At 38.5% G+C, this 14,308-nt stretch overlaps 1 protein-coding gene across 1 annotated transcript in view; it reads right to left on the bottom strand.

Moving 5' to 3' along the window:
• Positions 1-4,937, bottom strand: part of POF1B (POF1B actin binding protein) — a 107,383-nt gene extending 102,446 nt beyond the window's left edge. Inside the window, exon 1 of the mRNA XM_004378873.1 lies at positions 4,650-4,937. Coding sequence (XP_004378930.1) covers positions 4,650-4,937 — 288 coding nt within the window. The remainder of the gene's footprint in view (positions 1-4,649) is intronic.
• Between the last annotated feature and the right edge of the window lie 9,371 nt (positions 4,938-14,308).

The raw sequence follows: 14,308 nt of genomic DNA, 5'->3' as shown, positions 1-14,308 counted from the left end.
TTCCTGAATGAAAACCAGCAGCTGGAGAGAAAAGAAAATACACAGTCTCTCTGCAATGCATGCTTCTGTCTTAAAAACTGTAAGTATATATAGGCTCCATTGGAAATCAAAAAAGGAATAGCTGTGAAGAAAAAGTTGGCTCAAATGTACTTGTTCAGAAAGATTTTCACTTTTAAATGGGGTTTAAGAGCACGGCAAACCTCCCAGTTGTTTTACCATGAATTGTCAACAGAAGAAATTTGGACCACAGAAGTTCCCCTCTCTTTCTCGAGCGCCTCCCAGCTCCCATTTTGCCACACACACAAACAATGACAGCTTGTGAGCGCTACTGACTGAAAACAGGCCCAGCAATTTATCACAACTCCCTTAAACAAGAGACAATTGGTATGGGCATTTTCACCCAGCAATTAGTTGCACTCACAATTTCTATAGCTTCATTAAATTGTAGGCACAAAAGGGATGACCAAAGCTGAAAGCGTGGACTCCTTTATCCTATGACATCATTCCTTTTTCAGGCAACCTACTTCCTTGAACAATCATTCACTTTAGTGACCACGCCCTTGAACAACAATGTATCAAAGCAACACACCCCTCCTGACACAACAGGAAAATTTCCTGATTGTATATAGAAATCCTGGTGCAGTACGGGAGCTCTCTTTGTAACTGAAGAAAAAGGAAAAGAAATTATGTAAACAAAGGTAATTCCCAGCTGAATAATTATTGAGAAAAGAGACCATTCATAAACACGCATTGTCACCTGCACTGCTCTCTAGAGTTAAATTTCGTTTCAAGCCTCAAATTCAAAAGACTGGTAACCCTTATAACACATACATTAAAATACCCCTTCTGGAACCAAAACTTGTTTTATTCAATAAACTACTGATCGCCAAAACACAAAATAATCTTTAAAAATGAAATATAGATAGGCAAGTGGGACACCTACATACGGGGCACTATATGTTGGTCCTCAAAAATGGACTCTCCGTGGGTAAATCCAGTGGCATTTATCCAGACAACCACAGTGTTTCCTATATAATAGACACTTTAATATGTCTGTTCAATGAATGAATGGTACTGAAAAATATTATAGTTCCATCAATTTCTCTCTCACACAACAGGTCCCTCTGTATACATGGAAAATACCTTGAACTTTATGAAAAGTTAATTGAACAGAAGGGAAAAATGCAAGTCCAAAGCAAAGTCTATGTTGAGTTAATGGGGGTAGGTTAATATTTAAGCTTTTTTAGAGGCTGAGATGTAAGGTTTTCTTTTCTGTAAGTAGCTTCTAGAACTCCATTTATTTACAAGACCACATTCAGTTCTAAAATGCATCTTATGACCTTGATTACATCTGCGTTTGATTTTGCCTATTTGTGTGGATAAACTGGGTAGTTTTAATTCTATCATAAACTTAGACAATTTCACCAACTTAGACTGGTTTCTACATTTAATTTTCTCTGAGAAATACCCAATCAAGCAAACAAAATAATCACCAAGAAAATTGTAAAATGTATCTGATCAATTATAGATAAAAAAAAAAGAAAGAAAAAAGCAAGGCTATATACCTGGAGAAATTTAAAATTTATGTCTATAAATAACATTTTAGTTCTCAAGAAGGTAATAGGGGAAAAACATGTATTTAAAAAAATGGCAGAAATGGAAAACACAAAAGTGCTGCGAAAAAAAAATTTGGTTAAATCTAAAAAGTCTATTACATGAGCAAAAATTAAGATTCAGGAAAGAAAACAGAGTAGCATCAATTTCCGTTTCTCAAAGGGAACATATTTTTGTACTGGCCATTATATCTATTTTGAAATCTTACGAATTCTCTGAATGTCATCAGAACACCAAAATGGTAAAAATATTAAAGTAGAAAGTTTAAGTGAATTCATAATGAAAAACAATTGATTGTACTACCCATTTTCCTAGCTGCCATGGTCACAAACTCTGGCATGATAATAACTGCTGCATACCAACTCAAAATGCCTCTGAAACATGGCATATTAAGGAGAGAGTTTATTAGAACATGTAATGGAAAAAAGTTTTTTGAGTAATATGTACTACTTGCTTGTGCTTGGCATGGAATATAATAAAGCTGCTACCACATCTTACCAATTTCTTCAACATGAAGGTAATTCCAGATCAAATCTAGGTATTACTTTACACAACGCTATCTTGCCAATAAAGAGGGAGAAAGGAAAATAAAATAGAAGATTTTCCTAGTCACATTTTTTGTGGCCAAAACTCAAAACCAAACCCACTGCCAGTGAGTCATAGCAACCCTGTAGGACAGAGTAGAACTGCCCGCATAGGGTTTCCAAGACTGTGAATTTTTTACAGAAGCACACTGCCACATTTTTCTCCCCTAGAGGGGCTGGTGGTTTCAAACCCCTGACCTTTTGGTTAGCACCCTAGCACTTTAACCACTGCGCCGCCAGGGCTCCTTTCTTTGTGGCAGTTGATCTAAAAGCTTTCTTGCCAAATTGTCTTTTAGTTAATTTATGAATGTCCTTTGATATCTTCCTCAGTCTGAAATTTTATAATCAAATTTTCCCTCTTTTCTTCTCACTAAGAGAAGGCGGTCTCTCTGTCTCTCTCTTTTTTTATTCACCACATAGTTAGAATCTCAACTCCCTCATCCTCACCCCAGCTCATACTTGTGTCTCTATTTTCAACCATAAATAATTTCAGACCTCTTAATAAGTTTCATTCCAATCTCTTATCTCAGTTTTTGTGACCACACTTTTTATCCCTAATGTTCTTTTATAAACTCCTTTATGAGGAATTATGTTTCAGAGTGGAGATAGTCTTGTAAGGATCGCTTTGGCAAATACCAGGTGGAAAGAAGGAAAAGTCTTTTAAAAAAAAGCTCTACCAGTTTAGTACTGGGATTATTGAAAGGGAAAGTTGAACCAAGGAGCATATAGTAAGGTGTGATCCTAAATTTCTTATGTAAGCAATATTTATAATTTTCCAAATTTCAGCCTTTAAAATCTATATATCTTTCTTTTACTAGCAAGTTGACAAAAAAGAGGCTAAATATGTCTAACATACTATGGCAGATAGAGTTATTTTAGCATTCTTATGATAATAAGATAATAGTAATCGATCTTTTTGGCCTCCACATTACTGTTGTTTTGGCTACTATGGAACAAAGGTGTCACCCATTTTGTCACAACAAATATTGGAATATACATCTACATTATTATTATCACTTACACAAACTACTATTTTTGATCTTCATATTTTTATTCCCTTTGACCTCAGTATAGGTGGAGTTTTTCTCAACCAGGAAATTACAGGCTGTAAATCCTGAAATTTGTTTTCTATTTTATTTATCTCAAACTAAGCTAAGGGTGAAATAAAAAAGCAAAAATTTGGCCTTTGGAGTTTCTGTTGATCTATGTCTTTGGAAAATTCTTTTACACGTAGTTTTTATAATACACTTTTAGAGATATCACTTCATATCTTATTTTAAATTTGTGGCTTTTGGAAAAAAAATTCTATATAATTCCAGACTGATATAATAATGTAACATAGGATAATGTTCACCTCAGTGGTTGTTTTATGAGTTTTTCACAGTCCAAATTGTATCTTGAAAACATAATTTCAGTTTGAATAGACATCTCCACAAAGCTTAAGACGTGTGCACTTGATGTAAAGAGAGTTAAGGAATGAAAATAGACATAAACCAAAAACCAAACCCATTGCTGTGGAGTTGATTCTGACTTATAGTGACCCTGTAGGACAGGGTAGAACTGTCCCATAGGGTTTCCAAGGCTGTAATTTTTCTGGAAGCAGACTGCCCCATCTTCTCCTGTGGAGCAGCTGGTGGGTTCGAACCACCGAACTTTTGGTTAAGGAGCTGTTTATTTTACAGAGTTTTGCAATGTTCCTTTTCATTCACTGGTGATATTATTAGCACAGGTATTAGATGTTAAAATTGTCTCTTCCATAAATAAATTTATTTCATTTTAAAAGGTGTCTTAGAATTCCACCTTTATTCAGCTTGCATATAACAATTGATTACATCTCACCTTTCTCAATCTTACATCACTTTTTCAATATTCCTCCTACCAATATTCCATAAATTATTCACAATTCTTACTGTACAAGAATCAATGCGTCATTTTCAGAAGACGAAACATATCTGCCTATTCAAATAGACATTTACACCTGTCACTTATCTTGGAGCAGCATACTATTTACTGAACACAAATAATTGCTAGTCACTCAATACACACCATTGTCCCTGCAATACTGTATTTAATACAAAAAACCTGCTTGTTTCTGAAGTAAACGAGTGGGAACTGATTCTTAAAAAACTACTGTATTCAAGGTGAGGAATGATTTGCAGTAGCAGCAAAAGATGATCAGTTCTTCCAATCTAATCCAACAAGAAATGAGACCTCCTATGCTCTGATGAGATTATGAAAACCATTGGAACTGGTAAACAAACAACCATAGGCACTAATAAATAGAATAACAGTCAAGAGGTGGAAATTGGGTGACTGTCCAGAGCACATATAGGTGCAATTCCACAGGAAGTAACATCCTGGGAACAGAGGCAGAGAAGCAGAAAAGAAGAAGAGAAATGAGGTTCAAGATTTCCCCTTTCCACTAGCTTAGCACAGCTATCTTTGCGGTACCTGAGAATGGTCGCTCCAAACCAAATTTTGGTAGGAGGAGGCGGTTTTGAGAGGGGAAAGCACTTCTTGTGAGCCGATGGGGTCCAAGGCCTGTACCACCTTGTTCATGGGCCCGCTGTATGTCCTCACTCGTTCATATACTACATTTTTTTCTGGGGGCTGCTGAGATTGGCTTGACTGATGATAGCAGTGGTAATGCTGGGGTTGGCACTGCAGCACCTCTGGGGGCTGCTGGGTCCCACAGCTGCTGCTGCTGCTGGTCTCATTCCAATAGCTGGAACTCATCATCTTCTCAGTGGTCAGCAAGCAATGCCCCAGATGCTCTCCCTAAGGAACAAACAGAGACATTGAAAGAAAGGGGTAGGAACGCAGGCAGGCAGGTACATGTGTAGACACCACTCATCAACCACCACTGCCTGTAGTGGTGCCAGAGAGAGGTGAGAATTACCTCAGCAGCAGCAGAAGCAGGTCTGGTAGCTGCAGGGGAAGCAGCAAAGTATTTGAGCTCAAATGGAAAGTGGAGCCACCCTGTGAAATTGCTCCAGGAAATGGTACTGACACGCCCCTGAGGGGCAGATTCACCAGACAGGTTTACCTGCCAGGAGAGGCCCTGCCTTGCCATCAAGATAGCTACAAGGCTGCCCAGAAGGTAAGGGAGTCTGGAAAGGCAAAACTGTGGAACTTCAGGGCTGAAGCCAGAACTTCCAAGCCTTGGAAATTCACTTTAATTGTAAATAGGCACACAAAGACTTGCCCATGCCAAAACCTACTAGAGAAAAAATGTCACAAACTTCACATGAAAGTGACTTTCCCATGATTCCTATGCTTAGTAAATGTAGTTACTAGCGTAAGTGTTAGCATTCCAGAATCCCAGACCAAAATAAAGGTTTTAGCCTAGGGACACACTAATTTTTGCAGCTAAATTGGCATTCTTCTCAAAATCCAGCTGGCTGGTAATTGCAGTTAAGGGAGATTGTAATGGAGTCTGCTTCTAGCAACTCTCTCTAATTTAGGCACCTGTTTATCTTGCTTCAGGCCTAGTGTGCCTTTACAACATACATTGAAGGAGATTTGTCTAAATGATTTATAGATGGGGTGGGGGGGGCTAGGAAAAACCTAACCATTCCACAAATGCTTTGTATTTCAGCATTTATACTTATTGTTTTGCATTTTTACAAAGGAATTTACCCAGACATTTTTTTGTGCCCTAGGAAACACTGTGAGTTTGATTGCCTTTTTAATAACCAGTTGTTTTAAGAGAGCTGCAAGTCCTGAGTGGTGCCTTACCTGACATAATGAGATTTAAATGTTCTCAGCAATTAAATTCATTGCTACTTGAAATTCCAATCATAATGCCTATTTACCCACCAGATTTTGCCTTGCAAGACACTTCAGCACCACTGAACTCCATAATATTTATTGAGGGTGTCTTCAGAAAAGGTGTGTCTTCCTGGTGTGTATATACATTACAGGACCTAGCACACCACCACCATTCTGGCGAGTAGGAGAATGCCATCTAGCTGGCTAGCCAGCCTTTTTTCTGCTGAATAAACAAAGGATAATAATTACTGGACACTTACTGTGTGTCAGGTACTGTGCACACCTCACAACAAGCCTTATGAGGGTTTATAGGTGAGAAACTAAGGCACAGACACAGAAAGGTTGAAAAACTTCCCAAAGTTATACAACTAGTAAACTAATGGATCTGGAATTTTAACATAGGGAGACTCATTTTAGAGTCTAAGCTCCTATCTACTATATCATTAGATAAATTTTAAAATTATGTTCTGCATCTGGCCGTCTAAAAATCTTCTAGGCATAAAAATCAAAACATACTTGAGAAATGCTAGCTTATAGGAAACTTTAAAAGAAATCTTTGGATTTTTATGTGGTAGAGGGGTGCAAAAAGCTAAAAATTGGCCTTAAACAGTCTTTAAAATAATTTATTGAATATTTATATTTCTGTGTGTGTGTGTATCTTTCAAATCTAATCCTTGTTCATTTTAATGTCGTTCCTAAAGAATCAATGAAAATTTACTTAGAAACATGTGACCTGCCAAACAGCCTAGTAAAATATCAGATCAGTAATTTGCTAATATCATTAACAGTATCATTTTGAATAAACTTAATGTATAAACAGGGAATTGGGTGTTAAGTGAAGTCATCCCGTCAGCTCTGATTGTTGAAAACTGAATTTAAAATTCATATCCACTCCCCCGTGCCACACACACATACACAGTGCTGTTACTATCTGTAGCCAAGAGGGGACCTAGTAAATAAGGTAAGAGATTGAGAGGAAGAATAAAAATTTATTCATCCATAAAATGGTGACCATACTTGCCCTCCACATTTCTTGGGCAGATGGTATTTTGAGGCAATCAGCTTGATGCAGTTGGGCTACAATTAATGTGTGAAACTGTCACCTCAGTCAATCCCTAGGCCTCATCCATCACTGTTCCCCATCCTTGGGTATGAGGGAGAGAGAGCTTGAAGCTCAGGAATTGTTGTTGGTTGCCATCGAGTTGGTGCCAACTTACAGAACCCCATGTACAACAGAACAAAACATTGCCGTCCTGTGTCATCTTCACGATCGTTGGTATCTTTGAGTACATTTTTGTGGCCACTGTGTATTTTCCAACCTGAGGAGCTCATCTCCAGTACAGTGACAATATTCTATTGTGATTCACAGCATTTTCAATGACTAATTTTCAGAAGGAAATCACCAGGCCATTCTTTCTAGTTTTCCTTAGTCTGGAAGCTCCGCTGAAAGCTGTCCACATGGGTGACCCTGACGGCATTTAAATACTGGTGGCATAGCTTCTAGAATCATAATAACACATAAGCCAAGGATGGTGTATAAAAAATGAGAGTAGGCACTACTTCTACCTGTCAGACAAATCACATCCAACTAGGAAGCAGATGTTGATCACCTTTGTTCACTTCAGACAATTGTATCAATCATTCTCATCAAAGTTTCTGTTTGTTCTCTGAGAATTGTGCCTTGAATAATCTTCATCTCCAAATGTTTATTTCTCCTTTGTGAGTATAATGGTTATGCTCACCTACTTTTAATTAATAAATACATATAAATATACCATCTAGTTAATAATGATACTTGCCTTGTTTTCCACTTGAAAATCTAAGGGATCAAAATAACATTCTGCAAGCTTCATGATCTAACTTTATTTGATTTTGTATATATATATATATATGTATATATATATATATGTATATATATATATATATATGTATATATATATAAAAAACATTGGTGGATGGGGCAGTAAGGGAAGATCATTTGGGGATCTTAATTTGATTCCTATCAATGACAGCATTGTACTTCAGGATAGATCTTGAAGTATTCTTTTTGACAATGAATACAACTCCATTCCTCTTCAAGTTGTTACTCCTGGCATAGTAGACCATATAACTGTCCAATTCAAACTGGCCAGTAATCGTCCATTTCAGCTCACTAATGCCTAGGATATTGATGTTTATGCGTTCTGTTTCATTTTTGACGATTTCTAATTTTCCTAGATTCATGCCTCGTACATTCCATGTTCCTATTATTAATGGATGTTTGCAGCTGTTTCTTCTCATTTTGAGTCATGCCACATCAGTAAAAGAAGGTCCCGAAAGCTTGACTCCATCCACGTCATTAAGGTCAACTCTACATTGAAGAGGCAGCTCTTCCCCAGAGGTATTTTGAGTGCCTTCCAACCTGAGGGGCTCATCTTCTGGCACTATATCAGACAATGCTCCGCTGCTATTCATTAGGTTCTTACTAGCTATTTTTTTTCTGAAGTAGACCTCCAGGTCCTGTTTCGTAGTTTGTCTTAGTCTGGAAGCACAGCTGAAACTTGTCCACCAAGGGTGACCCTGTTGGTATTTGAATACTAGTGGCATAGCTTCCTAGCATCACAGCAACACACAAGCCCCCACAGTACAACTGAAATCGATCGAACATGAAATCAGAATGCATTGGTAATTACTGGTGATTGGAATACGAAAATTGGTAACAGCAAAGAAGATCGTTAGTTGGAAAGTATGACCTGGGTGATAGAAAAAATGTCGGAGATTGCACGATAGAATTTCACAGGACCAATGACTTCTTTATTGCAAATACCTTTTCCAACAACATAAACAGCAACTATACAAGTGGAACTCACCAAATGGAAAACACAGCAATCAAACAGAATACATCTGTGGAAAGAGACAATGGAAAATCTCGATATCATCAGTCAAAACAAGGCCAGGGGTCGACTGTGGACCAGATCATCAATTGCTCATATGCAACTTCAAGTTGAAGCTAAAGAAAATTAGAACAAGCCCACAAGAGCCAAAGTACGACCTTGAGTATATTCCACCTGGATTTAGAGACTGTCTTAAGAATAGATTTGACACATTGAACATTAGTGATGGAAGACCAGACAAGTTGTGGAATGACATCAAGGACATCACACACGAAGAAAGTAAGAGGTCATTAAAAATACAGGAAAGAAATAAAAGACCAAAATGGATGTCAGAAGAGACTCTGAAACTTGCCCTTCAACATCGAGTAGCTAAAAGTAACGGAAGAAAAGATGAAGTAAAAGAGCTAAACAGAAGATTTCAAAGGGCAACTGGAGAAGGCAAAGTAAAGTATTGTAATGACATATGTAAAGACCTGGAGTTAGAAAACCAAAGGGGAAGAACACGTTCAGCATTTCCCAAGCTGAAAGAACTGAGGAAAAAATTCAAGCCTCGAGTTGCAATAGTGAAGGATTCTATGGGCAAAATACTGAACGACTCAGGAAGCATCAAAAGCAGCTGGAAGGAATACACAGAGTCAATGTACCAAAAAGAATTGGTCGATGTTCAATCATTTCTGGAGGTAGCATATGATGAAGGAGCGATGGTACTGAAGGAAGAAGTCCAAGCTTCACTGAAGACACTAGCAAACAACAACGTTCCAGGAATTGACGGAATACCAATTAAGATGTTTCAACAAATGGATGCAATGCTGGAAGTGCTCATTCATCTCTGCCAAGAAATTTGGAAGAGAGCTACCTGGCCAACTGACTGGAAGAGATCTACATTTTATGCCTATTCTAAAGAAAGGTGATCCAACAGAATGTGGAAATTATCGAACAATATCATTAATATCACATACAAGTAAAATTTTGCTGAAGATCATTCAAAAGTGGTTGCAGCAGTACATTGACAGGGGACTGCCAGAAATTCAAGCCAGATTCAGAAGAGGATGTGGAATGAGCGATACCATTGCTGTTGACAGATGGATCTTGGCTGAAAGCAAGGATACCATAAAGATGTTTACCTGTGTTTTATTGACTATACAAAGGCATTCGACTGTGTGGATCATAACAAATTATGGATAACATTGCAAAGAATGGGAATTCCAGAACACTTAATTGTACTCATGAGGAACCTGTACTCAGACCAAGAGGCAGTGGTTTGAACAGAACAAGGGGATACTGCAGGGTTTAAAGTCAGGAAAGGTTTGCATCAGGGTTGTATCCTTTCACCATACTTACTCAATCTCTATGAAGAGCAAATAATCAGAGAAGCTGGACTGTATGAAGAAGAACATGGCATCAGAATTGGAGGAAGATTCATTAACAATCAGCTATATGCAGATGGCACAACCTTGCTTGCTGAAAGTGAAGAAGACATGAAACACTTCCTGATGAAGATCAAAGATTACAGCCTTCAGTATGGATTACACCTCAACATAAAGAAAACAAAAATCCTCACAACTGGACCGATAAGCATCATCATGATAAATGGAGAAAAGATTGAAGTCATCAAGGATTTCATTTCACTTGTATCTACAATCAACACCCATGGAAGCAGCAGTCAGGAAATCAAATGATGCATTGCATTGGGCATATCTGCTGCAAAAGACCTCTTTGAAGTGTTAAAAAGCAATGACATCACTTTAGGAACTAAGGTGTGCCTGACACAAGCAATGGTGTTTTCAATCCCTTGATATGCATCCAAAAGCTGGGCAACGAATAAGGAAGACTGAAGAAGAATTGAAGCCTTTGAATTATGGTGTTGGCGAAGAATATTGAATATACCATGGAATGCCAAAAGAATGAGCAAATCTGTCTTGGAAGAAGTATAGCCAGAATGCTGTTTAGAAGGGAGGATGGCGAGACTTAGTCTCACACACTTTGGACATGTTATCAGGAGGGATCAGTCCCTGGAGAAGGACATCATGCTTGGTAAAGTAGAGCGTCAGAGAAAAGAGGAAGACCCTCAGAGAGATGGACTGACACAGTGGCTGCAACAGTTAGCTCAAACATAACAACGATCATGAGGATGGGGTAGGACCGGGTAGTGGTTTGTTTTGTTGTACAGAGGGCCATTATGAATCGGAACTGACTGGACGACACCTAATAACAACAAAAATTTGATTCCTTATTCTAAGCTCCAGATTTGCTCGGAGAATCCTTAATTACATTTCTAACAACTCTTATCGTTATTTGGTAATATGGATATTTTATGATTAGTCCTGAAAAAAACGTATTTACCATGATGGATTTGGGAGAGAAAACTGATACTCCCTTAAAAGCTAATTCAGTCCTAACAGAGTTAAATTTTTTTTTATTGTTTCTGATTATAAAAATAAATCATTCTTTAAAAATTCAAATAACTAAAGACATGAATAAATTAGGAAACAAATCTCCCCATAATCATGGTGGGAGTAAGGGATGGTATAAAAATCAGGAATGTCTGTTGTATACGTTATTGGTAATAAATTAAAAAAAACAGTGATTAATATTTTGACTGAGCTGTCTTGAAGAGCATTTGTGAAAAAGTACTAAAATTTTTATAAGGATCAAATGTGAAAGTGCCTGCTAATTGTAATACACTGTCTACAAATATGATTTTTAAATGTATTATTCATGGTTGGTGTGGTGTGATTTTGTGAAATAATAGGCTTTAGAAACTACATGTGAACCTTCCAGGCAGCTGTAGCCCTGGTTTTTTTTTAAAACTTAGCTACCTGAAACCATTAAGGTAAAACAGATCAGTAATTAATTTATCAAAATTGATGTATACCTCTTAGAATAATAAACAATATGAGTAATTATAAATATAGCAAGAAGTGCATTTCATTAGTATCAGCAGCACAGTTTTTATGTGTATAACTAATCCTGTACTCCACCTCCTGTTTTATGAGGATGACACAAAAATTTATCTCTAGTCCTGGCTCGCTACTTGAGGCTAATGGTATAATAGCAATGGATAGAGAGTTAAAGCAGAAGTTACTCAAGTCCTTTTTACTTCTGCCTTCTTTATGGTCAAAGAGAGGTCTGTTAATACTAGAAAGGATCAACAAGCTTTGGTTAGATCTATCTGAAGGCCAAGGTAGGTGAGATGATTGTATGAAAGCACCTATGTGTGCTAAACGAGTCCAAGTTACTTGCTCCAGCAGAACTACATTCCAGCCTTCTCAAAAAACACTTAAAGTTGACCTTGATTATCTGCCGTTGAGAAATCTTGAGACTGGGCAATGTTTTAGAATATCAGATATGAAAAAAGTATGTCTTGATTTTTAAAAAAATGAGTGGTGGAATTTTTAAATATAGTGGTTTAGTCTGAAACTGATTCAATGCAAAATTCTGTATCAGATTATCGGGTTCTGATGACACACATACTTAGAATGAAGTTAGACAATTGCTGAAAGCACCTTTGCTATCCTTCCATCCTCGTCTCTGAATCTGTCCTTAGGTAAATTTCGCCTGTGGCACATATTTGCTCAGAACTAACTGATCCCAGTGCTCCAAGAGCCACACTAGAGAAAATCAGAACTGGATTCTGGGCAGAGTAAATGAATCTTTGGTATGATTTGAATGTAGTGGAACAGGAACCAAGCCTCTGTGGTTCTGACAGATCCCCAGGGATGCCTAACCTTTGATTTAAGAAAGATTATTTTTTATTGTACTTTACATGAAGGTTTACAAAGCAAATGGTTTGTCATTAAACAGTTAGAACACATATTGTTTTACGACATTGGTTAATAACCCCACGACATGTGAACACTCTCCCTTCTCGAACTTGCGTTCCCTATTACCAGCTTTCCTGACCCCTCTTGCCTTCTCGTCCTTGTCCCTGGGCTGTTGTGCCCCATTAGTCTCGTTTTGTTTTATGGGCCTGTCTAAACTTTGGCTGAAGGGTGAACTTCAGGAGTGACTTCATCACTGAGCTAAAAGAGTGTACAGGGGCCATACTCTTGGTGTTTCCCCAGTCTCTGACAGAACAATAAGTCTGGCCTTTTTTTGTGAGTTAAAATTTTGTTCTACACTTCTTCAGCTCTGTCCGGGACCCTCTATTGTGATCCCTATCAGAGCAGTCAGTGGTGGTAGCTAGGCACCATCTAGTTGTACTGGACACAGTCTGGTGGAGGCTGTGGTACTTGTGGTCCATTACCCTATGGACTAATCTTTCCCTAGTATCTTGTTTTCTTCATTCTCCCATGCTCCTGAAGGGGTGAGAATAAAGGAGTATCTTTTTTTTTAATTGTACTTTAGGTGAAGTTTTACAGAACAAATAGTTTCTCATTAAGCAGTCAGTAAACGTGTTGTTTTATGACATTGGTTAGCAACCCCACAACATGTCAAAACTCTCCCTTCTCGACCTTGGAGGATCTTTTTTTTTTTGGCGGAAATATACATAGCCAAAGATACAGCATTTCAGAAATTTCTACATGTACAATTCAGTGACATCTATTACATTCTTCCAGTTGTGCTGCTATTCACACTATCCTTTTCCAAATTATTCCATCACCATTATCTTCAACTCACCGGCCCCTCGGCTTTCCATCAAACCTTTTGAGTTGCTATTGTCAATTTGATCTCACATAGATAATTCTTTTTTTTTTTTTGTACCTTAGATGAAGGTTTGCAGAACAAATAGTTGCTCTTTAAAAAGTTAGTACACGAGAAGTTCCGGCAAAATGGCGCTCTAGGCAGAAGCACCATGCCGTCCCTCCACAGCAAAGATCCGAAAAACTAGGCCATACAGAGAATAAAAAAATCCTGAAACCCTAAAACATCAAATGAAGAGCTAAAGAACTCATCCAAGCACCAAATGGAGTGAGAAAACTGACAGAGAATGGAGAGCGAGGAGAGATTTATGCAGAGGTCCCCTAGCAGCTAATGCAGCACGGATCCACCATCTTGGACTCCTATTGGAGACCAGCAAATGGGGTTATGAGAAAGCAGCCTCACGGAGCGTCCAGTGGGAGACAAAACAGCCGGTAATTTGCGGTATGTGCTTTCCCGCCCCCCACCCCTCTTCGCCCCAGCTCAGCCTCCTCTGCTTCCCACGGCCACAGTCTCTTGACTGGGAGGTGCCGGCTGCTTGGGTTCCGCACACCCAGGCGGGCGGCTGTCTGGGTGCCATTTGTTGGCTGCTAGTGTTGCTTTTTTTTTCTGCTTCTTTTGGTTTCTCACTTGCCTCTTGCTGTCTCCCCCTCCTTTTGCTCGAGTGCCTGGCTCTGTGCGCCATCTTTGCTTTTTCCTGAGGGGCTGCGGAGCTCCATTCAAGTGTGGAGCTGCTTCCCGGTCTGGGCTACCGCGCTGGTGGGATCCTGGGGCTCTTGTTGGTTTGTTTGTTTTGAATTGTTTGTTTGTTTTCTTTTCCTTTTC

The sequence above is a fragment of the Trichechus manatus genome, unplaced genomic scaffold (assembly GCF_000243295.1).
Source record: "Trichechus manatus latirostris isolate Lorelei unplaced genomic scaffold, TriManLat1.0 scaffold00060, whole genome shotgun sequence".
Classification (NCBI taxonomy): domain Eukaryota; kingdom Metazoa; phylum Chordata; class Mammalia; order Sirenia; family Trichechidae; genus Trichechus; species Trichechus manatus.
The sequence above is the reverse complement of the archived record's forward strand: the minus strand, read 5'-3'. Positions and strand labels throughout refer to the sequence as shown.